At 38.0% G+C, this 25148-nt stretch overlaps 1 protein-coding gene and 1 long non-coding RNA gene across 7 annotated transcripts in view; one reads left to right on the top strand and one right to left on the bottom strand.

Annotated features, from left to right (window-relative positions):
• Positions 1 to 18936: 18936 nt before the first annotated feature.
• LOC110193566 (uncharacterized) lies at positions 18937 to 24795 on the bottom strand. 3 transcript variants are annotated; one of them, XR_013486313.1, is made up of 2 exons: positions 24106 to 24795; positions 18937 to 23247 (listed from the first exon to the last, which is right to left on the bottom strand). It is a non-coding gene; the product is annotated as an uncharacterized LOC110193566 (long non-coding RNA). The 3 variants fall into 3 exon arrangements; XR_013486312.1 differs by having other exon boundaries at positions 18937 to 23134; XR_013486314.1 differs by lacking the exon at positions 18937 to 23247 and adding an exon at positions 23537 to 23975 and having other exon boundaries at positions 24106 to 24182.
• TRPS1 (transcriptional repressor GATA binding 1) overlaps positions 23242 to 25148 on the top strand; it is a 304791-nt gene continuing 302884 nt past the window's right edge. For 3 of the 4 annotated variants that reach the window (XM_020965428.2, XM_020965426.2, XM_020965423.2), the window contains exon 1: positions 23242 to 23543. Coding sequence is in view for 1 of the 4 variants with exons in the window: in XM_020965427.2 (XP_020821086.1) it covers positions 24309 to 24318 (10 nt within the window). In the remaining 3 variants the exon portion in view is untranslated. Of the gene's footprint in view, positions 23544 to 24233; positions 24319 to 25148 lie in introns of those variants that run through there. The other variant, XM_020965427.2, reaches the window with a different exon arrangement.

Genomic DNA, 25148 nt, shown 5'->3' with positions numbered 1-25148 from the left:
ATTAACCTGAACCTACGGAACACACATTAGGTGGTGGTTATTCACATGAAAGAAGGATTTATCAAAGGATTAGTTGAACAGTTTCCTTTAGAGAATGAGTTCCCATAGTATGGTTAAAGTAATTTTAAGGCTTTGTTTCAGGTAAAACTTTTCAAGCAACATTTGCCATGTAAAAGGAGGCATATGCCACTTTTCATTCTAAGTTGGACTTAAAGACAAATTTGCTGGTTCCTTGAAGAGATACTATATATGACTTCAAGGCAAAATTCTGGAACTCTGCCTAACCTATCTCAGAAAATATTTACCCATCTGTTATGATTAGTCCAGAGATGAATTTAAAAAATCTTGTGGTTTTGGAACTAGTCACCACCTATCTACATTGAGTGATTAAAAAAAATAGTACTTGGGCATTTGACTTGATCAGTACTGTAAGTTGTTGATCAAGCTGGCTGAGGAATATCACATAGACCTCCCATGTCACTGTTGAGCTTGACTTGATTTTGACAGGAAGATATAAAGAGCTATCACCTAATCTCTTTCTCAGTTCTTTATAGTCCTCAACTGGCTCTTATCATTTGAAAAGAAACTTGGCAGTAATAGGAAGAAAAACCTTGTTCTCACATCCCTGGAAATCCTGGTGGGCCACAGTTCCAATGGATTTGGAGTTGAATTGGTTTTTTTTTTCCTCCATTCTATGTAAAGCTCTTCAAAACTGCTCTTGGTTCCTTATATGTTGAAGGAAAATTAAAAACAACTAAGAAAAAAGCTAAGCATCGGACTCCCACAGTCCACACTTAATCATCTGGAAGTTCATTGCCACCTATCCCCATTCCTAGTAAGGAGGCAAGATATGTTTGTAGAGTAGCAAACAGTTTGCCTTTCAGTTTAAGATTACAGAGTATGTGGTCAAAATAAAAATAAGTTAAATGGGGCCAATAATGAAAAATGAGTCTGGATTACTGGATAGAGTGTTTGACTCAGATTCAGAAAAAAACTTGTATTGAACTGTGACTCTGGGCAAGTCATTTACTCTCTCAGTGCCCCCAGAGAACTCTTTTAAGTTGTAGGTTTACATTGGTAGGAATTTCATCATCAAGAGTTCTCCGTATTAGTGAAGATCCATATTTTTTAAGGCTTTCCAAAGTTAGAAAAAAAACATAACTTACTTTGTTCCATTTTGATCAGTTCAGATCACTTTTCTGGCTAAGTGGAACATCGGATAGAATTATGGGTCTGGTGTTATGAAAATCCATCTTTAGACACTTATCAGATGTGTGACCTTGGTCAAGTCATTAAAACTGTGTCTCAGTTTCTGCAACTTTAAAATGGGAATTATAATGGCTCCTAGGGCTGTTGTAAGGATCATATGAGATAATATTAGTAAAGCTTTTAGCACAGTGCCTGGCATACACTATGTGCTTATTAAATGTTTACTCCCTTATGCTCTTCTCCTTCCCATTCTTTGACACTATCCCATTCTTTTTTTTAATTTTATGCTTTATTATTAACCTAATCATTAACAAACACAAACATTTCAATATACAAGTAAATAATTAAAGTATGGGGTGTGTGTGTGTATATATATTTGGGGGGGGTTTTGGGTTTTTTGGGGGTTTTTTGCTTCGTTTTGTTTAGAGAGGCAACCAGGGTTAAGTGACTTACCCAAGGTCGCACAGCTAGTAAGTGTCAAGTTTTTGGTCTGAGGCCAGATTTGAAACCAGGTCCTCCTGATTTCTGGTCCAGTGCTTCATCCACTGTGCCACGTAGGTGCTCCATGTGTATGTATATTTGCCTATACATATATACATATATGGTGATGAACTTCTATCATGCAGTTTGTTTTTAATACATATATTAAATTGAACAAGGTAGCAATAAAATTATCCTGTTTGTGTCCTCTTCTCAAGCAGTCAATAAGCATTTATTCAGGACCTGTTATGTACCAAGCATTGTGTTAAGTTCTGGGGATATAAAAAGTGGCAAAAGAGAGCCCCTGCCCTTGAGGAGCTTACAATCTAATAAGGGAGATAACAAATACAAATTCAAATAAGTTATATACAAAATATAGAAGAAATAATAAACAGAGAAGAGGCATTAAATTTATTTATTTATTTGTTTGTTTTTTGTGGGGTGTTTTTTTAGTGCTTCAGCTTGTGTTTATTGACAAATGATGTACTCTACAGCCAAATGCATTACAATAGGACTGTAGGTTTGTTCCAGATTAAAAATGGAAGAAAAATATTGGAGGAACATGGACACTCACAGTGTGAGAAGGCTGAGGTTTGGGCAGTGGGCAAGGAGTATAGCAAGGCCTGCTGCTTGGGACAGTAAGGACTATTCTGGGAAGAATTTCCTTTCCATTCTAGGTTCCCTCCTCCAAATGAAAGAAGAAAAATGGCTTATGACTGGAAGCTTCTTCCTCCCCCTCAACATAGGAGTGCCTTACCAGAGGACACCCATTGCTAAATATCACATTGTTCACCTATTGGTTTTTGGCAGCTGGATCCAGCTTCTATTAAATTTTTAACTTAAGTGTATGAAAACAAGACGCTTTAATTTATATGATTTATATAACTTATGTGGGGAAAGGAAGGGTTGTTCCTCTGGTCAAGAAAGATGTAGAGGCCCATATACATTGAGGACTTATATTTAGAGGCACTGTGACTAGTGCCTACTTGTGTGTGCATGAAGGATGTCTAGATCAATTTAAAACACAATACTGATACATGTTACTTTAATCCCCATGTCAAAGATGACCTGCAGTACCCCAAGCTAAGCCACAGCTGCTCTATCTTTATATACCACCAGGGGCACGCTAAACTGATATTGATGTTTCTAGTTGGGGAGGAAAGTAGGTCTAATATAAAGTTTCTTTAAGAAGAGACTTTAATTTTTTGGGGGGGATGTTTTAGCAATCTAAAGCCTCTAATAGCCAGGAATGGGACAACACCAATAACAGCTGCAGATATAATGGATGCAGACAGGGGAAGGGAAAGGAGAGTGCTAAAGTCAAGAGGTGTTAAATTTAAGAGGGATTTGGAAAAATTTATTATAGATGATAGAATTTTAGCTGAAAGAAGAAAGAAGCCAGGGAAATTAGAAGGTGGAGATAAGGCAAGAGAGCATTCCAGGCATAGGTTGGTTGGTGGGTTGGTGTCCTTTGTTCTTGAAGAGGACTAAAATGGTATTGATGGGGTGCTTGTGTGCCTGTGCTTGGACCCCAATTTCTCCCTATCCCTGTCAGTTTCCCTCCAGGCCAAGGACTCTATCTCTGGCAATAACTCATGAGTGGACCCAGTGAAGCAAACTATCTCTCCCTAATATAAGAACAAGCTGACCTCTGTAGAATTTCCCTCATATGAACAGGACTATCTTGTACCAGTAGAACAATCAAGTACTGATGCTCACAGTTACCATATACAATCCAGAAGTCAAGCTATAGATGCCAATTCCTGAAGCTATCTTGTTACAGACATAACAGACCAATAATATATCCAAACCCCTCTCCCTGGTTTCCATTAAGGAATGATGCCTATGCCCCAGGTCGTATGTTGTCACCTAATTAGCATACTTGGCACATAATCCACTACTTTTCCTATATAAGCTTTAGCATCATTCCTGTTAGGTTGAAAGTTCTCTAAGGAGCTTTGTCCACCGTGGCAGGTTCCTTGAGAATCCTTGCCTATTGTATAGCATAACAGTAAATCTTTGCCACCTTGACTGAAAGAGTGCTTGAGTTTGTGAATTCATTCCAGACGACCCCATCTTGTACTACGGTCTTTGAGGAGTCTCAACTGAAAACACAACAAAATCACTATGCTAGAGTCAAGTTACAGTGTGTCTGACTGTGGCTGATCGGACCAATACAAGCTTGGAATGATCTGCCACATTTCAGGCACAAACAGTCCATGAAACATTTGGGGTGGATTCTCTAAATTTGCACATTTCGAATTTCTTTTGCACTACAGCAATTCTTGTTTTGTTTTGTTTTTGTTTTTTTTATAGGCAATTGGGTAAACTTTTTTCCTTTTTTAAATTTAATTTAATTTAATTTTTAATTTTTTTTCACTACTGTAATTCTATTTACTCATAGAACACAGCACCTTTTCTGATGAGAGTATGTCATGCTGAATGTCCTATGCCAGTGTCTCCTATGTCACATCCTCAATTCCAAAGTTCTTAAGAGAGACCTTGAGAGTGTTCTTGTATTGCTTTTTCTGACCACCATGTGAGCACTTTCCCTGTGAGAGTTCTTCATAAAATAGTATTTTTGGCAAGTGTATGCTTTGCACTCAAACAATGTGGCCAGCTCATTGGAGTTGTGCTCTCTGATGAAGAATTTGAATGCTTGGCAGTTTAATTTCAGAAAGGACTTTAGTGTCTGGTATCTTATCCTGCCAAGCGATCTTCAGAATCTTCTAAGACAGTTCAAGTGGAAGAGATTCAGTTTTCTAGCATGGCTCTGGTATGCTGTCCAGCTTTCACAAGCATTCAACAATGAGGTCAGCACAATGGACCTTCAGGTTGGTAGTCAGTCTAATACCTCTTCTCATGCACACTTTCCTTTGGAGCCTCTCAAATACTGAGCTTGCTCTCACAATGCATGCGTCAACCTCATTATCAATGTGTAGATCCCTGGAAAGTACGCTGCCAAGCTAAGTGAGCTTATCCACAGCATTCTAAGCTTCTCCATTAGTTGTAATCGATGATTAAACATATGGATGGTGTGGTGGTGGCTGATGGAACACCTGTGTTTTCTTGATGTTAATTGTTAGGCCAAAATTAGCACAAGCAGCAGAGAATTGATACTTTGTTGCATCTCAGCTTCAGAGGCTGCATTGATTGCACAATTGTCTGTAAACAGAAAATCATGCACCAACTCACCCTTCACTTTAGTCTTGGCTTGGAGCCTTTTCAAGTTAAAGAATTTACCATCAGTGTGGTAGCTGACCTTGATGCCACATTTGTCCTCACTGAAGGCATTTGACAACATGGCTGAAAACATCATGCCTTGTTTCACTACATTGGTGACTGGGAAAGCACAAGAGCACTGTCCATTATCCAGAACCTAGGCAAGCATGCCATCATGAAATTGATGTATAATACTGATGAACTCTGGGCAACCATATTTTGACATAATTCTCCATAAGTGCTCAAGACTGACAGTATCAAAGGCCTTGGTTAGATTTACAAACATTATGTATAGACCTCTGTTTCATTCCTGACATTTCTCCTGAAGTTGTCGGGCAGCAAACACCATATCGACTCTTCCTCAGCCCTTTCTGAAGCCACACTGGCTTTGAGGTAGATGACCATCTTCTAGGTGCAGGATCAGTCTATTATGGAGGACTCTGTCAAGAAGCTTGATGGCAATGACTAAGAGAGAGTTCTCTCTGTGATTAAAGTCACTCAGAATTATAAGTTTGTCCTCTTTTGGCATGTTGATTATAAGGGTCTCCAGGTCTTCATAAAATTTTTCTTCGACCTCATTGGGGTTCATCATGGTGGGAGCATAGGCACTGATGATGGTGGTATGATGTTTTCCTGCAAGTGGCAATAGCATTGTTACGAACCTGTTGTTCAATCCTTTTGGTAACTATACAAGCTTATTGACTAGATTACTTTTGATTGTGAAACCTATGCCAGCTTCACAGTGCTCCCCTTCATTGCAGCAACTCCAGAAAAATGTGGATCCAGCTCCATCCTCAGTAAGCTGGCTTTCATTTGCCAACCTTGTTTAACTCAGGGCTGCTATTTGGATGTGATATCTGCTGAGTTCTCTCGCAACAAGAGTTGTTCATCTTTCAGGTCTACTGGATTTTGTGTTGTCTGTGTGTGTACATTCCATGTACCAATGGAGGGGAATCATCTTCGTGGATGTCTTCCTACGTGTTTTTGTGTATCAACCACAGTGTGGGATTCCCACCTGCCATGGCAATCAGGCCAGGGTAGGATAAGCAGACAATTTTTAGGGCACCTTTTCTAGCCCCTTGCAGCAGGAGGTGAGCAGTGCGATCCTGAAAAGGCTGCACAGATACTCAGGGGGCTGCTAAATCTCATTGCTCCCTCCAGCAAGACCTTATGGCTTGGGCCACCTGTGTGCTACGTTGTGACTACAGCTCCCAATGTAGCATACCTGCTACTTCATCATTTGCCTGTTTCCGCAACTCTTTGAGATAGGTAAAAATGGTAACATGGTATGGTTAATATCTTTTGATTCATGTGTAAATTGGATTTAAGGGAAGTAGAGTGAAGTCGTAGGTCTCACTCTCTCTTCCAGAGTCATCACAGTCCAGTGACAGGACAGAGTCAAGATGACTGGTGATGACTGAAGATGCAGTGGATGACCTTGGTGTCTTTGATGTCTAACCCAGCTCTAAGCACTCCACAGCACTTGCTTCACCTGCCTTCATGGCCTTTGGAACAAATTGTTCTCATCTATCCATTCCGCCAGGAAAAGTCTTCACATGCTTGGCATAGACTGCCCCCCCCCCAACTCAACAATGGGTTTGAGATCCCTTGGTTACCCTCAAACTGGGTTGGCCCATCTGCCAGAACGGTTTACCTGAGTGTGGCCACTGTGCATGCTACAGCTTCTTGGAACCACAGCTAAGAGTTAGGTGGAACAGATGGACATCAAAGGTGGAAAGCAGCTGTGAAAAGGGCTAAGCAGCCCTCACACCACAGTCACTAGTCTTTCCTGAACATACCTTATCCTTCCAGGCATGAGAGGTAATGCTTGTCACTGTTATGTAGAGTGTGTTGTTTAGGGAAAAGAGGCCAATGTCACTGGACCAAAGGATATGTGGAGAGAGGAGTGGAATGTTTAAGAAGACTAGAAAGGTGTGTGTGGAAGGGGAAGGAGGTCTAGGTTATGAAAGGCTTTCAGTGCTAAATAGATTTTATATTTGGACCTTGGGGAAGATAGTGAGGCATTTATAGGGGTGGGGTGGGGGACATGGTTATACCTGAGCTTTAGGAAAATCAGCTCAGTGGCTGATGGGGGATTGACAGGAGTAAGGAGAGACTTATGGCAGGCAGACCAACCAACAGGCTGTTGTAATAGTCAAGGCAAAAGGAGATCAAGTCCTGTATCAGAATGGTGGCAGTATCAGAGAAATCCTATCCAGTCTTCCAGATTTATTTAAATCTAATGTTGTGTACAGAAGCAATGTTTCATTTTTCTGAGAATATTTCCTATCATCTTTAAGACTTATATAGTGTATATCATTTATTGACTTTCATTGTAATTTTTTGAGTATATGTTAAATATTTTCAAATATGTTATAAGACCTTTGAGGGCAAGGATTGCCTTTTATATCTATGCATCTTCCACTATACTTAGCACAATTGGTGCTCAATAACTATTTGTTGAATTAATGAATAAATTATTGAATTGGTTTTAAGAAGTAGATTTCATAGTTTTCAATTAGCTGTAATTGCACCTCAGATAGACCTCATTAACTATAAGTTAATTTCAAAGTCTGTACTTATACCTTTTGATTTTTTAGTTCAATGCTTTATTAGACTAGGTTGAAGTAAATTTAAACAAATTTTGGTGGCTGCAAAACAATATAGGGTCTATGTGACATAGCCTCCCTCAGCCTCAGTTTCTTGATCTATAAAATATGGATCCTTCTATCTCTAAATCTATGATCTAATGACCGTAATGTTTCTTAAGGTGACCTAAATGAAAATCCATTAGAATATACAAGAAAAAAAAAACATTGTCGTATATATGTGATATGTCATGTATTTATATTATATGTATCTATATATTATAGCATATGAATTGGTGTGAATTGATATTCTTTTATTAGATTTATCTCCAGTGTTCTAAAACTCACTGTCTTAAAATAAGAACTTTCATGTAGGCCAAGTGTATACATGACATATGGTCCTTTACATAATTATCTAATTTGATTTGGATGTTAATTTCATGCTTATTTTCCTTCCTAGTTCAATCTCTGTTGATTGATTAAGTGATCAAATTGATATTTAAAAACAAATTTTAATGCCTTGAAATCTAAAATTTGTAATTTTCATGATTATATGATGTGAAATTTATAAAGGAACTTTAATAAACATGCTCCTTTCCTATTTCAACTCAGTCTTGAATTTAGTGCATATGTTAATGGAAGGTAATGTATTTTCTCCCTTTACAACGGTTTTATATTTTAAATAAGACAGAATGCATATAACATAAAAAAATTAAACATTTTGAAATATTTTAAAATTAAAAATGAGATATCTTTTCCTAATTAAACTCAGAAACTTAACGTGGAACAGAGAAGCAAACTTAGAGGATCTAGGTTAAAGCCTGTTCTCTGAGATTTACTGGCCACGTGACTATGGGCAAGTGACTTAACTTCTCAATACCCCCAAGAAATTCTTTAAGACTACAAATAGTAGGCCAGATGTGGATCTGAACTGGCAGAAGGAATTTTCTCAAATGCAATTTTTTTTTTATTACAAGTTCCCTATAGCAATGAAATCACAAGTCTTAAAATAAATAAATAAATTCCAAATCTAGAACCCAAACACTTAACTGTGACATAAGGTGCTAATAAGTAGCCTTGTTTCAAACTGTGTGCTATTTACATATAAACATAAAATAAACTTTGCCAAGACATTAATAATAATCACTTATCATAGGATTCAGAGGTGGGAAGAGAACTTACATAGACAATCTGTCCAACCACCATATTTTGAAGGTGAAGAAATAGACCAAGAGGCTATAACAAATAGAAAGTTTGCCTCTGACTATAAGGTAAGAAAGTAGGAGAGCTAAAGTTTGAAGTTAGGAGGCCTAAACACAAAACTAGTGTTCTTTATACTATGCTATGCTATTTCCCATGAAGGAAAGCCTTTTATTTAACATTACAAATGATAGTTGAAAACATGAAATGATGGCTATTGAGCCTTGATTAATATTCTACTGGATATCAAAACTCATGATACTGAGTGAGAAGCATTCTGATTTTTATACATATGACTAACAATCTTATGATATCATTTCTCTGATTATATCAGTAACCTGAGTCTTCATTATAACTTAACATTAATAACTTGCTTTGAAATCATCTAATTCTACATACTTTTTAGTATGCTTGGAACTTCTTCTTCTTTGTCCTTCCTGGTTCCAAAATTTTATCTTCAAGTTGGGGGGGGGATGTTTTTCATTCTTTGCCCACTTGTTACTGATGGCAGGAAAAAAAAGGGAAAGAAGGAAGGAGACAAGGAAGGAAAGAAAGAAGGAAGAAAGAAGAGAAGGAAAGGAAAGGAAAGGAAAGGAAAGGAAAGGAAAGGAAAGGAAAGGAAAGGAAAGGAAAGGAAAGGAAAGGAAAGGAAAGGAAAGGAAAGGAAAGGAAAGGAAAGGAAAGGAAAGGAAAGGAAAGGAAAGGAAAGGAAAGGAAAGGAAAGGAAAGGAAAGGAAAGGATTAAGAAGGAAGAAAAAAGAAAGGAGGGGAGGGAGGAAATAAAGAAACAAAAAGAAAAGAAAGAGAAAGACAGGAAGGAAGAAAAAGAAGGGAAGGTAAAAGAAAGACAGACAGAAAGAAAGAAAGGAAAGAGAGAGAGGAAGGAAGGAAAGAAGGAAGGAAGGAAGGAAGGAAGGAAGGAAGGAAGGAAGGAAGGAAGGAAGGAAGGAAGAAAAAGAAAAAAAGAAAGAAAGAAAGGTTTTGGTGTTTTGGTGTGCTATATGTTCAATATGTGACATCAATGGGACATTAGCCAAAAAAGTAATACAATCTTAGGCTACATTAAAAGAGACATAGTGCCTAGAATGAAGGAGTTTCTGCTCTCCTTAGGGCAATTTTCAGTACTGTCTTTTTTCTGAGCATCACATTTTAGAAAAGTCATAGACAAACTGGAGTTTGTCCAGGAAAAAATAGAGTGGAGAAAGAGCTAGAGACTATGTCATACAAAGATCTGTGAAAGGAATTGTGGATGTCAGGTTGAAGAAGAGAAGACTCAGAGGGGATATGATGACCATCTTCAAATATTTTGAAGACTGTCATATAGAAAGGAATTAGGTGTGTTCTTCTTTGTACCAGAGAAAAGAAATTAGAGAAAGGAATAGAGTTTAGAGAGAATTTGATTTTTATTTGGAAAGATTCCTAACAATTAGATAACATCTCACATTTATTTGCACTTAAAGGTTTTTGCAGTGTTTCACTTACATTATGCCATTTGGAAGTTTCTAATGGGGTGTTTCTGTTATTGCAGTAGATATTGAATGATCCCTTACCGGGGTTATGATAGAAAGTATACTTGCTTAGGTGTGAGTTAGACTAGATAACTTCTGAGCTTCCTTGCAGCTCCTAAATTCTGTTGTCACTGTTGAAGAGTCAAGCTCCTCTTATCATTGCCACTACATTTCTAAACAAAAAGGATGAAAAACAATGATTGATTCCTATACTTTGAAAGCTTTTCTTTGTCCATAATCTACTTAAAATTTCTACTTACAGCTTATTCAATCTATATAGGTATAAAACAGCTGAATAAAGGGCTGCACTCTTGAATTGTTATGTACCTTTTAAAGTACTATGTGAACCCTAGGAGAAATGTCCTAAATTCATGTAGTGTATCTCACAAAGAGCTCTATGTGTGTGTGTGATTTTAAAATGTTATTTGATTTTTTAAAAATATCTATTTGTTTTATATCACATTCAGAAATGAATGAATAAACGAAGCATTTATGAAGTGCCATGCAGCTTGAAAAGTAAAATAGTGCCTGTTCTCAAGGAGCTCACAGTCTAATGGAGGAGGCAACACATGTGGAAGGTCCTATGATCCTTAAGGTGCAGTTACAAATCAGAAGGTCCTACAGCGAAGGGGCAAAGCAGATGTTAATGCTTCTTCATTATTGTCATTTCCACAGATAAAATCAAATCAAAATCTGTTATTGAATCATTTAACAGGACCATAGACTTGGGTGAAAAAAACTTAATTTTCCGTGACTTCAGTAGATGCTGTATCACATATAGGATCTGTTGCCAGGCTGTATCTTCATGGGTGTTGCTAACCATGATGATGGCTATGGGTAGTGGGCTAGAATCATTGATATTCTTAAAGCTCTTTGGATCAGAATCTTGGGATATCTCTTTCAGGATCTGAGGGAAGATGGTGATCAAGGTAGTAGTAGTCTGACTTGCCTGGTACATGCTATTTCCCATTTCTTCCTCAGGGTGCCTTATTGCTTCAAGTAGGCTGGTTGGCTTGCTTTGTGGCAATTGGTAGGGATAGCTACCTCCACAGGAGTTGCTTCCCTAGATGATGACCTTGATGAAAGCAGATAGGGAGTCTGGAGGTAGGAGGAATGCAGCCATTCTCAGGGTGGCACTTGTGCTTATCTGCCTGTTTTTGGCAGTTGGTCAGCTGTTGTTACTGACAATTATGAGGGAAGTGGGCTCCTTCTCCACAATGACTTCTCTCAAAGATGGCTGTTAAGGACTGAGCTTCAAGAAGGTGTGATGATTTAGAGGACATTGCTATTCCCAAGATTCTTTGGATTCAGGATCTTGGGGGCTCCATTAGGGTCTGATGGAAGTGGTCAAGGTAGTTGGGATAGTTTGATTTGCCTAGCATATGCTATCTTCTGTCTCTCCCTCAGGAGAAAGTATATGAGTCTGCATCATTCTGGAATGTTTTTCTTTTTCCTCTAGCCAGAACAATTTCTATAACAAAGATTCAAGAAGAAATTTGGGAGAGGGGAGGTAGAGTGGTTCAGTAAAACTAACACATCCACTGAATCTGACAGTGCATGCAATATTCCACACCCAAGAGACTGCAATGAAGGGAAAAAAGTGCATGTTATCAACTCTTCCCTAGGGAAAAGCTCAGTCATTATAATTATACAGTGTTTGGTTTCATTCCACTGTTATTTCCACTTAAATTACTTTTGTTATCATATACATTTTTTTCTGGGTCTATTGACTTCAATCTGTGTTAATTCATACAACTATTTCTGTTTTTCTCTGGTTTCTTCATATTCATTGTTTTAGTGATATTCTATTAGATTCAATTACAATTTGGCCATTACTCAATCATTTGGCACATACTTGGCTTTTATTGTTTTGTTACCATAGACACATACAAACAAAATGCTACTATGAATATTTTGGGACCTTTCTTCTTTATCTTTTCTATCCCTTGGGTTATATGCCCAGCAATAGGATCAGGAATATTGGCATTTCATCAGATGGGCAGGGATTCTCCTTTTAAATCATACCAGAGAATTCTATCCACAAGGAGTTCAAAGAAATGCCCCAACTTCCCTCTTCGTTTGTCTTCCAAATAACAAAAATGTTATTGTACAAGAAACATGGCTAGGAGGTAAATATGTTCCTAATATTTTCATGCATAATTCACAAAGTGAGGCTGATAACTTAAGCATTGCCTCTACTCTTACAAAAGAATGTTATTTTATATGTACATACATATTTCAATGGTAGACTCGCTCCTAATTGTGTTACCTTTTACAGTATTGGATTATAAAATGAAATATCTCTTTAAATAAAACACAGCTTCATAAAATCACAGACTCTCAGTGCTCAGAGGATTTAATGCAATCTGTGCCTTAACAAGAATCGCCTTCTTGGTTTACCCAACAGTTGTCTTCTAACCTGTGCTTGAAGGCCTTTGGTAAAAGGGAGCCCTGAGGCAGCTCATTCCGCTTTTGGATAGCATTAGTTATTAACTAATGGTGGATTTTCCCCAAAACTCTGTCCTTTTTCCTCTTTTCCACTGTTACCTTGCTTGGTGATCTCATAAGCATCCATGGATTTAATTATCATAGTTATGTAAATAATTCTCAGATCTATTTATCTAGTCCTAACCTCTCTCCAGACCTACCGTCTTACATCACCAATGTCAGTTAAACATCTCAAATTAGATGTCTTGTAAGCTTCTTAAACCAGGCTTTTGCCTCTCCTTGTATCTCCAAGACTTACTACAGTGCCTAGTACATATTTCATTAATTTATTTATTCATGCAAGTATACAGTTTGTTCTCTCCCTCTCTTTTTTTTTTCAAGTTTGAAGCACTTTTAATTAGATTTGGAAGATACCAGGCCAAAATAATCTTACCAGACTTTGGTAGGTTCTCTCCATTCCTATTCAGGAGCTTCTCATTATTATTATTGAAACCATGGTCTACTCCCACCATCTTCTTAATCAGCTGTTCACTTCTCCAATCTTTGTTTCTCTTTTGAAACCTTTACTTTAGGTTTCTTGGATGACAATAATGATGAAAATAAGTCTCTTCCTAAGGTCTTTAGATTCTTATTCAAAGCATCATAATCTTAAACATTTTTTTTCTAGATTTTTATTGTCAATCTTATTTGTTCCCATATAAATCATCACAAGTGGGTAGTTGTTTTTTTGGTTTGATACGTCTTGAGAGGTTCTTCATCAGACATTTGTACTATATATAACAAACCAACAAATAGCCTCTTCATTAGCCCTCAGCTGGGAGTCCCCAACAAACACAACTCATTTTCCCCGCTCTGACCATTCTGACAAGAGTTCAGGATCAACATAATCATTTTTCTTGGTAGGACAGGCAGGTGCTTCCTCCTCAGAAGGTCAGACTCCCTTCTATCTGGGAAGAGCCTCATATGTCTTATTCATACATAAGCGCCCAGTGGTTCTTCCTGTTCCATTTCTCCTCTGTATGTCATTCTTACACATTTAGAAACACTTTAAATTTGCACTGAGCTTCAAGAAAGTGTGATGATTTAGAGGACACTGCTATTCCCAAGATTCTTTGGATTCAGGATCTTGGGGTCTCCATTAGGGTCTGATGGAAGTGGTCAAGGTAGTTGTGATAGTATGATTTGCCTAGCTTTCAACTTTTGTGAAATAATGCATTGGTTGTGTCCTTAGTTACCTAGTGGTTCTGAAAATGTGATTATGATAGGATATACTCTCATACATGAGATATAGTATGGCCTAACAGAGGGGTTCTTAACCTGTTTGCTGCTATGGACCCCTTTAACTGTCTAGTGAAGTCTATGGACCCTTTGCAGAATATTGTTTTTAAATGAAGAAAATCAGATACACTACAAAAGCAACCCATTATATTAAAATAAAGATTTTTTCCCCCCTCTCACCTATGCTTACGAAACCCTTGAAATTTATGAATGGATCTCCCTTGGTTGGTAGACCATTGGTTAAGAACCCCTCATCTACTGAATAGTAAGCCAACCTTAAGTTCAGAAAGATCTAGATTCAGACCTACTCCATACTGGCTGTATGACCCTAGGCAAGCCACTAAACTTCTCAGTGCTCCAGGTAACTCACTAAGACAATAAGCTATTTGAAAAGCTGTTGATCTGTATCAGTGACAACATCATCCATACTCCTGCGAGTTCCCCCACCCTGAAGAAATGAAAAGTCAGGATTAAAGAAAAAGTGATTGACTTTATATTCTTACATAAGAAGCCTCATTCATTAATGTGTAGGTGCATATATATATATATATATATATATATGTGTATCTTAGGGTACCATGAGATACATTGCATATGTATCAGTTATGCAAGGTGGTTTTGGATGTTTGTCATATTAGCTCTAGGATTATTCCCCTGCTTAATACTACTATAAAAGAAAGAGGAAGTTAGGGGCAGCTAGATGGCACAGTGGATAGAGCATTGGCCCTGGATTCAGGAAGACCTGAGTTCAAATCTGGCCTCAGACACTTGACACTTACTAGTTGTGTGACCCTGGGCAAGTCACTTTACCCCAATGCCTCATTAAAAAAAAACAAAGAGGAAGTTAAAAAGAGTTGTGAAGTGGTTAACTTATCCAGGGACTTCTACCAATAATCTGAAAGATAGAAGCTAGCACTGTGGGCAATAGGAAAGAGCCAAACACTTACTATGTATTGGTCAAATGATGCCATTTGTAGGGACCACTGCTGAAAAAGTAATGTATCTGGTGCAAATAAACAAATGACTGCCTCACATGGTGCTACCATTGTTAATCTCCAAAATTGACTTGGATTCAAGATAGTGTTTTTAGTCCAATTTTTCTTGGTCTATTTGTTAATTTAACCAGTATTGCTGGTTAGTAGTAGAGAATTGGTAATATGTTCATTTATCACTTTCCAGAAACAATTTACTTTAGTTGGAATGAATACATGGAGTGCTGAAAGTGGAGTCAGGAAGATATAAGTTTGAATCCTGCTTCAGACACTGTAGCTATGTGATCCTGGACAAGTCATTTAACCTCCTGAAGACTCAGTTTCTTCATATGTAAATTGGGGATAGTAATAGGACCTATCTCTCCAGGTTGTTGTGAGGCTCAAATGAGATGACACATGTAAAGTATTCTGTAAACATTAAAGCACTATAAAAATGACAGGAAAAATAATTATGAAGCTGAAATTTGTCAGAGACTGAAATTTGTTGATGCCATTTTTTAAGGTACAAGTGATATTCTGTGATATTCTCAGGAGCAGACAGCTAGAATTGATAGCCATTTTGTGTAGTATAATTTATGATTCAAACATAACATTTATTAAGCATTTATTTTGTTCAAGTCGTTATTCTGGGCACTGATGTTGCAGAAAAAACACATAAAATAAGTTCTACTTTCATGAAATTTACAATCTAATGGGAGAAGGGGAGAGGGAATCACACACACACACACACACACACACACGTACACACACACACACAATGACATGAGAGGCAGTGTTCCATGGTGGATACATTAGTGCTGGACTTAGAGTGAGGAAGACCTAGGTTCATATCCTACCACGGATATTTAGTAGTTGTGAGACCATAAGCAAATCATTCAGCATTTCCAGAGTAAATTTCTCCATTTCCAAAACAGGGCTGACACTGGCACAATCTACCATTTAATGTAATTGTGAAGCTTAAATGAGGATTACCTCATTTATGTATGTAAAAATGCTTGTAAACCTTAAAATTTGGTATGACAAATACAGTTATTATGATACGTATGATCCTGAGATAAGCATAAAAATAAGAAATTTGAGGAAAGTGTTATGAGAAATTTGAGGAGGGAGAGATCACTTTCAAAATGAAGGAGGGATCAACTTTATGGCAAACTTCATGGAATAGGTAGCAACTGAATTGGACTTTATAAGAAATGAGGACATCAACAAATGCCTTTGGGGGTAAGGGCATCCATTAAAAGCATGAGGGAACCATGTGGGTGAAGCACACAACTGGAAAGGAACAGATAAGAAAGGAGATAAAGAATTGTCCTGGTGGGGTAGAATGTACACTACTAGAAGGAGAGTTACATGAGTTAATTAAGTACAGGTAAACTGATGCCAGCTTCAACAAAGCAATAAAACAAGCGTTTATTAAGCACTTGGTGTTCGTTGCCTGAAAGCATAAAGAGCTCCTACCCTCAAGGAGCTTACATTCTAATGGGGAAACAACATGTACATAAATAAGTATTATGAGATACCTGCAGAGTAGGTAGAAGGTAGCTTTGGAGGGGAAGACAGTAAGGGAAGACAAAAGGTGGCATGTGAGCTTCAAAATGCTTGAAGGAAGGTGAGGATTTTAAGAGGTGGATGTGAAGAGAGATCATTCTAAATATGGTGAAAGAGCCAGGGCAAAAACATGGAGATGGCAATAAGAAGGTCACTTGAGTATTTGTAATACACAAAGGTAAGGAATGTATAGATAGACAGGAGAGACCTGGAAAAGGGAAAAGGACACCGCATTGATGTGATTTGTCTTAGGATGCACAACTCTCAAATGATAGTTCTATCTCTAGAGCTTTACTATTACAAATAGTCAAGATCCTTTGATCAGAGCACTCAGGGATAATACAGTATTTAAAAATAACAATGGCTTCTTGTTCTATGATACTTTTTCCTTAAATTATTCTTTTTGTTACTCCCACACTAATACATCTATCTAGTCACACTACTGCTGAATCTATTTATTCCAACTCTAGATATGTAGTTCAATACTTTAGTGAATCTGTTTCATCATTCATGTCTATATTCTCCCCAGGGATGCAGATTGCAGCCTCTGAACACCCACTCATTTTATAAGATTTTTGTCTGCAGGTGAATACTTCATAGAGGATCCATCAAACTATTGGAGGTCTCCCTCTGATTGTATCATTTCATGGCACTTTTTATTTTTCAGGGCAATTGGGGTTAAGGGACTTGCCCAGGGTCACACAGCTAGTAAGGGTCATGTGTTTGAGGCCAAAATTGAACTCAGGTCTTCCTGATTCCAGGGCTGGTTCTCTATCCACTTTGCTACTTAGATGTTCCAGCCATTTCAACGATCTAATTAGACTTTTTGATGACTGCCCACTTCCATTCAAAATTTGGTGCTTCAATAGGTATGTGCACATACACACACACACACACACACACACACACACATATCTTTAGGAAATATCACTTTTCTTCCAGATAGTTAAGAGAACTCATATGTCAATAAGGGAAATCAGGCAAATGTTACTTCACATATAAGCTTTTGGAATGCTTACAATCCTTTAATGTTTGGACTTGAGATTTATAGAGGTATGCAAGGAACTATCATAGGCATGACAGAGAGTTGGATTCAGAACCAAGACAACCTGGGTTCAAGTCCTACTTTTGATATATATATTTGCTATGTGATCCTGGCAAGATATTAAACTTCTCAGTATTATAGTCCACTGTGAAATCACATCAGTTGGCTGTCAAAAGGGATAGGTAACTGGATTTGTGATTTCATTGAAAAAGAGAACTTCCTCAAGTGAGGAAATTCCATGTACCAAAATATAGAACTTCCCTAAAACTTAGTTTTAGTTGCTGAGAGTACAGAGAGTTAATAATTTTTTAAGGTCACAAGGCCAGTGCAGAGCACAGGTAGGAATTGAACCTAGGTCTTTTTTCAGTTCAAGAGTGGCTCTGTATATCATGCTTGCTTTAAACTATCACAAAGCTTTCAGGATTGCAGGGTCTTGAATGATATAGGACAACACAGAATAATAATTAGTAGTTAGTAATACAGAGGGATAACCGGTTTGATAAAATCTCGTATCCATTTGAGTATTGAAGTTCCATGTAGAAGGCCCACTCCAAGAGATTCAAAGAGATGGCATTCTCTTTATCATTTCCCCTATTCCCATGGCCTAGGCTTCTACTTCTACTCATATCCTGCAGCACCTTCCATCTCGATCCATGATGCTTTGATTCTATGGCCTCCTCCTCATCCCTTATGCCATATTTTAGTGCCTACTCTTTTGCCATCTATCATTTAATCTATTTTTAGAATAATGTGGAATTGTGAACCTTAACTTAAAGCCTCTCTTATGAATGATAATAAGGACAAAAGTCTTCTATGAAACTTTGCCAAAAATGTGTTGCTGAGTGAGATGGAGCACTGTGGAGACCACCCAGAAGTTTCAACTGGTACATGGTGAAGCAGCTCATATGCACAAAGGCAAGGCCACATGGAGCATGTAAGACCTGGACTCCATAGTGTGTGCTTCTAAAGGAAGGGTGGGGGAAGGGGAAGACTTTTGCAATCCAGGAGGGCATGAAGAGTTGGGTTTGGGTTCCCTTGGCGATGTTTCTTTTTCTTCTTTACTGTAAAGTTTGTGAGGTAAGTCAAGCTGCTAATAATAAACCCCAAGGAGTCTATCAAATTTTCAAATTTTTTGTCCACCTCAGCTTTGGCAGGATGGTTGATGTTCAATATTTTAAAAAATAATAATAGCTACATACTAGGTGTAGTGGCAATTACTATAATTATTAGGATCATTGTTATTATGCAGGGGATCTTTGGTCAGATTTTTTTCTGGGATGAGTCTAGAAATTTGCTTGAAGCCCATACTTTCTGAAACTTTTAAGGTAGAATGCAAGGCCCATCTGTCCAACTAGACATTTGCCCAATGAGGCTGAAGGGGTTTTGGCAAGTGTAAATGAGAATTGAAATACCAGATATGAGATTCTTAAATGTGAATTTATTTTAAATAATTGGAGCCAGGGATGCTAGGTCTAAAGATACATTTTAGAAATGAAAATAGTCAGAAACTGATTTTTATTTTTAAGGAAGCGGGTTATGGATTTGGAAAGGGAAAAAAATGGACCCACTAAAACTTTTCCTTGATATTATTTCTGTTGTAATTCTTGCTATGAAAGAGTGCACAGTGCTGAAGTAAATGCTTCTGAAAGACTCATTATGAAATACTGGAAAGCGAAGTAGAATATACTAAAATCGTATGATATAGTGCTAACCAGAAGGAGAATAATACATAAATGTTTTCTTGATGATGTGTGCTAAAGCAAAAGGCATTTAGGAGCAGGGTTGTCAATCTCTGAGGGTTCTGAAAAGAATTGCTATTTATGACGTGTTAGAGTAAACAGTTGGATTACATTTCTGAAATGCATGTTCCATCAGGTAAAATCATTGTGATTACAGGCACTAGTACTGTAAGTAAGTTATGTGCTAAAAGGTTGAAATTGTAAAACAAGTATGCTTGTGCTTAACTGCTAATCCCTCTTTGTATCTACACTGAATAAACTACAAGAAAAGGGGGAAAAGGGACATTTAAATAATAAGGCAGGAAAGGCATGTTATGTCATCTTGGTAAATAATGGGCTTTATCCACCATAAGGAATCATTCTAACAGTGGCCTATCCAATAAAGATTATCCCAGAGTTAAAGGAAATAGGAAGGATTATAAAGAAGTTATTTCTGCTTCCCTCAGTTTAAGTAGATTGGTGCTTCTTTTGTTTGCTTTTAGATTTTCCTTAATTTCTGCTTTATTTTCTGGCCTGTCACAGAAAAGCACAAGTTGGCATTTTAACCACTGTACAGAAATACATTTCAAATAAAACCAAAATAAAAGAATGACTTTAAGTGCTTTGCATTTGTTTCACAACAGAAGATAATAAATGTAAATAAATCTTTAATATTCCCTTAATCCAGTTTGTGCTATGTAAATGTCAAGATAATATATTTATAAAAAACAAATCAACAAATATTTGAAGAAAAACAATATACACAACTTATTTTATATATTGAAAACAACTGTCAAACAATTATGACCTCATGTATTAGTTGGTTGTTTTGAAATATTCCTACCAGGATAAAAAAAGGGCTAGGAGGGCCTTTGAGCTTGAACATATTGTGTCAATCATGAGCATATGCAATGTAGCTAAAGCATGAGGTAAAAATTTTCTTCGTAAATTATTTCATAAATAAATAATTTGCCTGAAAAGGTTTATGAAAATATTTTTTGCTTTTATTAAGTTCTCCACAGATCTTTTGTGGTCAATGTAAATGGATTGATATTGACATCATCTTGATCTGCTTTAACTTGAAATATAGAAGGAAAGCAACTTGCAGAGATTTTCCTTTTTCTTTTTTTTAGGGAAATGTTAGTAATATCAAGTTTGTGAAACAGTATTTATTAAGGCTTCAATTTTCAGTGATCATGAACAGCACTGATGGGTGTTAGTACCTGAAGTGTCACTTTAGCCTTTCATTTAAGGGATATAATTGACCCTTAGACAATTGGTCTTGGCTTTTTGTATAATATATAATTTAGGGTGTACTTGTTGGTAGGGTTTTACATTATTGCAGGTAGAAAAATGCAGGTCATTTCAAAGCTTTTGTCTTTTTGAAGGCATGTAATTTAATTTTGCCAATTTATTTAATCATTGCGTATTTACTATAAATAAGATTTGTACTCTTACAAGTTAAGTTGGAAATAAGGAGAACTAAGAAAAAGCTCACTTACCTCCTTTAAAATTTCTTCTACCAATAAAGTTTATCTGTGGAGGATTTTTTTTTTTAAGGAACAGAGAGGAGGGTATAAGAAGACAGCTCTTGTTATATATTTACTATTCAAACCTTGCTCCTAAGATGCTCTAGCCTCAGATAATATTACTCGTACAACAGCTTCAGTCATTTTCAGCATTTTAACCCTTTCACACACAAACATTTTTGGGGGTTAGCCTTGTAATTATCAGAAACATAATTTAAAGTCTCTGTTACCTCTTATTTATATGGTAGACACACTCCATAAATCAAACTTTTAAGTGTGTCATGGCAAATGAAGGTGTTACTCCAATCTTTCTTTTTGGATGCAATTCTTCTTGAGGTGTCACACATATTTCCATATAGGTCAACAATTTCATTTATAGCTTTAAAAAATAAAAGGTCTATTTAAAAAATATAAATATCTTTTACTATGGAAATTGGTGGTTGACGATATTAAATGATTCCAGGGTATAAGTATGCAGATGGTTATTAGTAGCTGACTGTAAGATTTACTGAAGATTTTGATATTAATTTTCCCTTCATGCTGGACTTTATATTATATATTGTACAAATGTAACTCTGTTCCAAAATTAATTTCAATTGATGATAATATATGAGTAGTTCTATGCATGTAAGAGGTTACTGTTCTTATCCCACCTTCAGGGAATATATTGTGTGCCTCATTGTGAAATTATATTTTGACTACCCCTTTCACTTGACAAGTTTCTCTATTCCAAATGAATTATTGCCCCTTTAGCCATAAAGAGTGTAATAGACACCTTACAAAAATACTTAGGGGATAAACGTGTACTAAAAAGGAATCGAATAACAAATTTGCCTGTCTAGGTATGCAATAAACACAAATGGAGACCATACAGGAATAGGATGATGACTCTAAAAGACATATGGTTCAGTTTTCTAATTTACATTTGATTTGCTTTTTCATCTCAGAAGAGAGTCTATATCACAAAATATGTTTGCCATCTTCCTTGTAAAGAAAGAGGAAAGAACCATTTCCTGGGGAAAATATTTTTTGAGGAAATTGCTTCATTTTTACCTAACATTTTCATGATTTTGCCTTTTTAATTTCTATTTTAAATCATCTTATAATTTTAATAAGCTGTTTCTCCATTTGGCACAAAATTAGTTCAGAATGACTTGTACAGAGGAAAAAACATGTCACTTAAAGTCACCCAAGTGAGAAAAATTATGTCCAAATGCCCAATAAATGTTTGCTTATTTTTTTTAACACCTACTATGGTTTGAATATTCGTGGTAATTTTTTACACACTGATGAGCTTTAGAGGTGAAAAACATCACATTCAGAAACATTGTCGGGGAAATTGATTAGAAACAATGAAGGTTCTGAAATAAAAATGTGAAATGCATTTTTAAAAGTCTATAAAAGTTCTATTCATTGCTCCTCATCTGTTAATAGAGAAGCCAAACAATAACTATTCTTCTCTACTAATATTAGAAAGACATTCCAATTTTATTTGCTTGATGGAATCCCTGAACTCATCCCAGAGAGGTATCCTTAGATCAGAAAACTTCAGTAACATCCCTCTGCACTTTTCCAACTTAGGAAAAAGTTCAAGTTGTTCTGTCCCAGGTCTCTTGTAATAAAATGCAAGGAAAACACTAACCACCAAGGAGGTGGCCTTAGACTCCTTTATCTCTCTCTGTCTCAAACACAGATACACGCGCATAAATCCTGTGTAGTTTTAATAAAGGGGTAGAAGAAAAGAAAGTAAATAAAGTAAGATAAAAATTTTAAGACTTAACTTTCATAGAACTCCCCTCCTTTTAAATCATAGCATCAGTCTCGGGTTCCTTTCTTGACATTAGTTCAGTCACCCCCATACCCCCTCTCCTTGTCCTCCCTTTAAGGTAAGTACTTGATTGCTTGGCATATTTCCCATAAAACTTTCAGAATCCCTCTCCCCCCCACCTAACTACCACAGAGATATAGACATACTGGGAGGGGGGAGGGTGCAGAGTGAAGCTGGCCAGCTTTTTAGATAGGGTTGTGTAAAATATCACGGTAAGAAAGCCCGGGTGTGTGTATGTGAGTGTGGGGGGAGGGGGGTGGCTTTCCTTTCGGATGTTCCACTACAGTGGAGCTCTTTCAAACTCGTAATAATTGTCTGCTCCAAAGCCGTCCTTTCCCCCTTGGCGGCTGCAGCGGATGCTGCCTTGGGCTCAGGAGGAGGAGTTGCAGGAGGCGGCAGCGGCGGCGGCGGCGGCGGCGGCGGCGGGGACGGCGGTACTGTCTCTTTAAGGGAGCTCAGGCTGGGGTGGCGCTTTCCTCTGCGAAGGCTCCTTTGATATTAATAGTGTTGGTGTCTTGAAACTGACGTAATGCTCGAGGTCCTGACAAGCGATAACATTTCTGATAAAGAACTGATCTCACTGCAATCTAAAGCCTCTTCTTTTTTGGTGCTTGTTGTTGCTCCAGACCCTGGGTTTTCGCTTTTTTTTTTCTTCTTTAAAACAGAAAAGCAAAAAAAAAAACAAAACCCAAAACCCACATCAGGCACATCCTAGATCTATTTCCTTTCTCTTTCTCTCTCTCTCTTTAAAAGAGGGGGGGGAGGGAAAGGAGAGGGGGGGAGGCAGGAAAAACCTTTTTTTTCTCCCCCCCTCCACACCGCCCCCCCCAACCGTCCCCCCCGAATAATCCAAGATCAACTCTGCAAACAACAGAAGACGGTTCATGGCTCTAGCCACCGCTCCACCATCTTTCGGGCTGCTGAGGTTATTATTGCCGATTAATCAACAGGTAAGGAGGAGGGGAAAAAAAGGCAAAGAGGGAGAGAGAGAGAGAGATCAGCCGGAGGAAAAAAGAAAGGCATGGGGGTGATCAGCTTTTCTTTCTCGCTACGTAAGATAATATTGCGCACGTTGAGTGTGGCCATGCTAAAGTGTTCTCTGTGTGTGCGAAATGTGGGTGAGCTGAGAGAGGAGGATTGGGAATTAAAAGTGACTTTCTTTGCAAAAAGGAGAGAGAGTAAAAAGCAAAGCAGAGCGGGTTCTCGGATTTCACATGCATTTTTTTTATGCGTGTGTGTTTTCTTTCTTTTTTTCCTCCTTTTCTTTTCTTCTCTCCCTCCCCCCACCCCCCGGTTTTGGTGGGTCAAAGGCGTGTGAGCTCTGGAAACTGGCGACTTCAAACTGCAGTAGCCCCTGGAGTCAGGAGGGTCAAGTTCAGCTGCTGAGGAGGAGGAAAAGCAAATCCCCATTTGCCAAAAAAGAAGTTTCAGGGCTGATGTCCCCCCACCCCCTCCCTTTCCCCCCGTTCCCTTCTCCCCCTCGTCTCTTTCTTTCTGATTTTAATTCCCTACCATCGGGCAAAGTAGAAGAGCAGGAGGAGGTTGCAACTGAGGAGCTGCTGCAGTCATAGCCCAGGCTGCTGCTGCTGCTGCTGCTGCTGCTGCTGCTGTTGTTGTTGTTGCTGCTGCTGCTGCTGCTGCTGCTGTTGCTGCTGCTGCTGCTGCTGGAAGTTTTATGGGAATCATGACAAGCGGGGCAGAGACTAGAGACCATCATGAAGAGTAGTAAGTTGAGAGAAACTTTTTAGGGTTGGGAAGGAATGAAAGGAAAGAGGGGAAGCGAATGGGGTCCGTTTACTGGTCCTCTAAATGGCAAGGAGGACCTGATTCCGGGTGGCTTTGAGAAAACTCTCAGACCCAGGCATAAAACTTTTTCTTTTCCCCTCTCTCTTTAAAGGCAGAGTTGCAGTGTCCCCATATTCTGGTGTCTCTGCCGAGAGTGGTTTTTAGAGACGTGGGCCAGTTTGCTTTTGCGATTTTCATTTTGTATGACAGGGCTTTGAGAAAGGGACGCTTCTTTAAATGAATGGGGGCTGTGAGAAAGAGGAATACTTCCTATTTAGTCCGTGATGGGAAAGTGTGTTGGGGGTAGTGCTGACAGTGGGGCTAATTATTAAAAGCTACCACAGTAGTTTGAATTTAAGTAGCCCATGGTGGGCTATGCAAGCAGTCTCTTAGCCTTCTGAAGCTGGTGCTCCCTGGGCTTTGATGTTGGTCTTGGGAAAGCGGTCTTTGAAGGGCCATGGCAGACACCACTGTGCCTCCAAATATCTCCACCATTCTAGGACCCCATGAGTAATTTGAGGATGGGACCTGGGGTGGTAGTTGTTTGAAGTTGTTTTGTGACTTGGAGAGCTTTTTTGTTAGTACCTGCCTGAGATGGTAGTGTTTGCCTGGGGAAGGCAGTAACTTTTATGGCTTCAGGACTTTAAAGCAATTTATGTTTTTCGGGATTGAGACCGGATCTTCGACTTAGTAAAATTAGGTTCTGCATTCTCCTCCTTCCTCGTTCCCACCCTCATATTTTCAGCTTTCAGGGTACTGATCGCTAGAAA

This window comes from Phascolarctos cinereus, unplaced genomic scaffold (genome assembly GCF_003287225.1).
Source record: "Phascolarctos cinereus isolate Bilbo 61053 unplaced genomic scaffold, phaCin_HiC Scaffold_4;HRSCAF=312, whole genome shotgun sequence".
NCBI classification, from domain to species: Eukaryota; Metazoa; Chordata; class Mammalia; order Diprotodontia; family Phascolarctidae; genus Phascolarctos; species Phascolarctos cinereus.
Note: the sequence above shows the minus strand (reverse complement) of the source record. Positions and strands in the feature narration are given on the sequence as shown.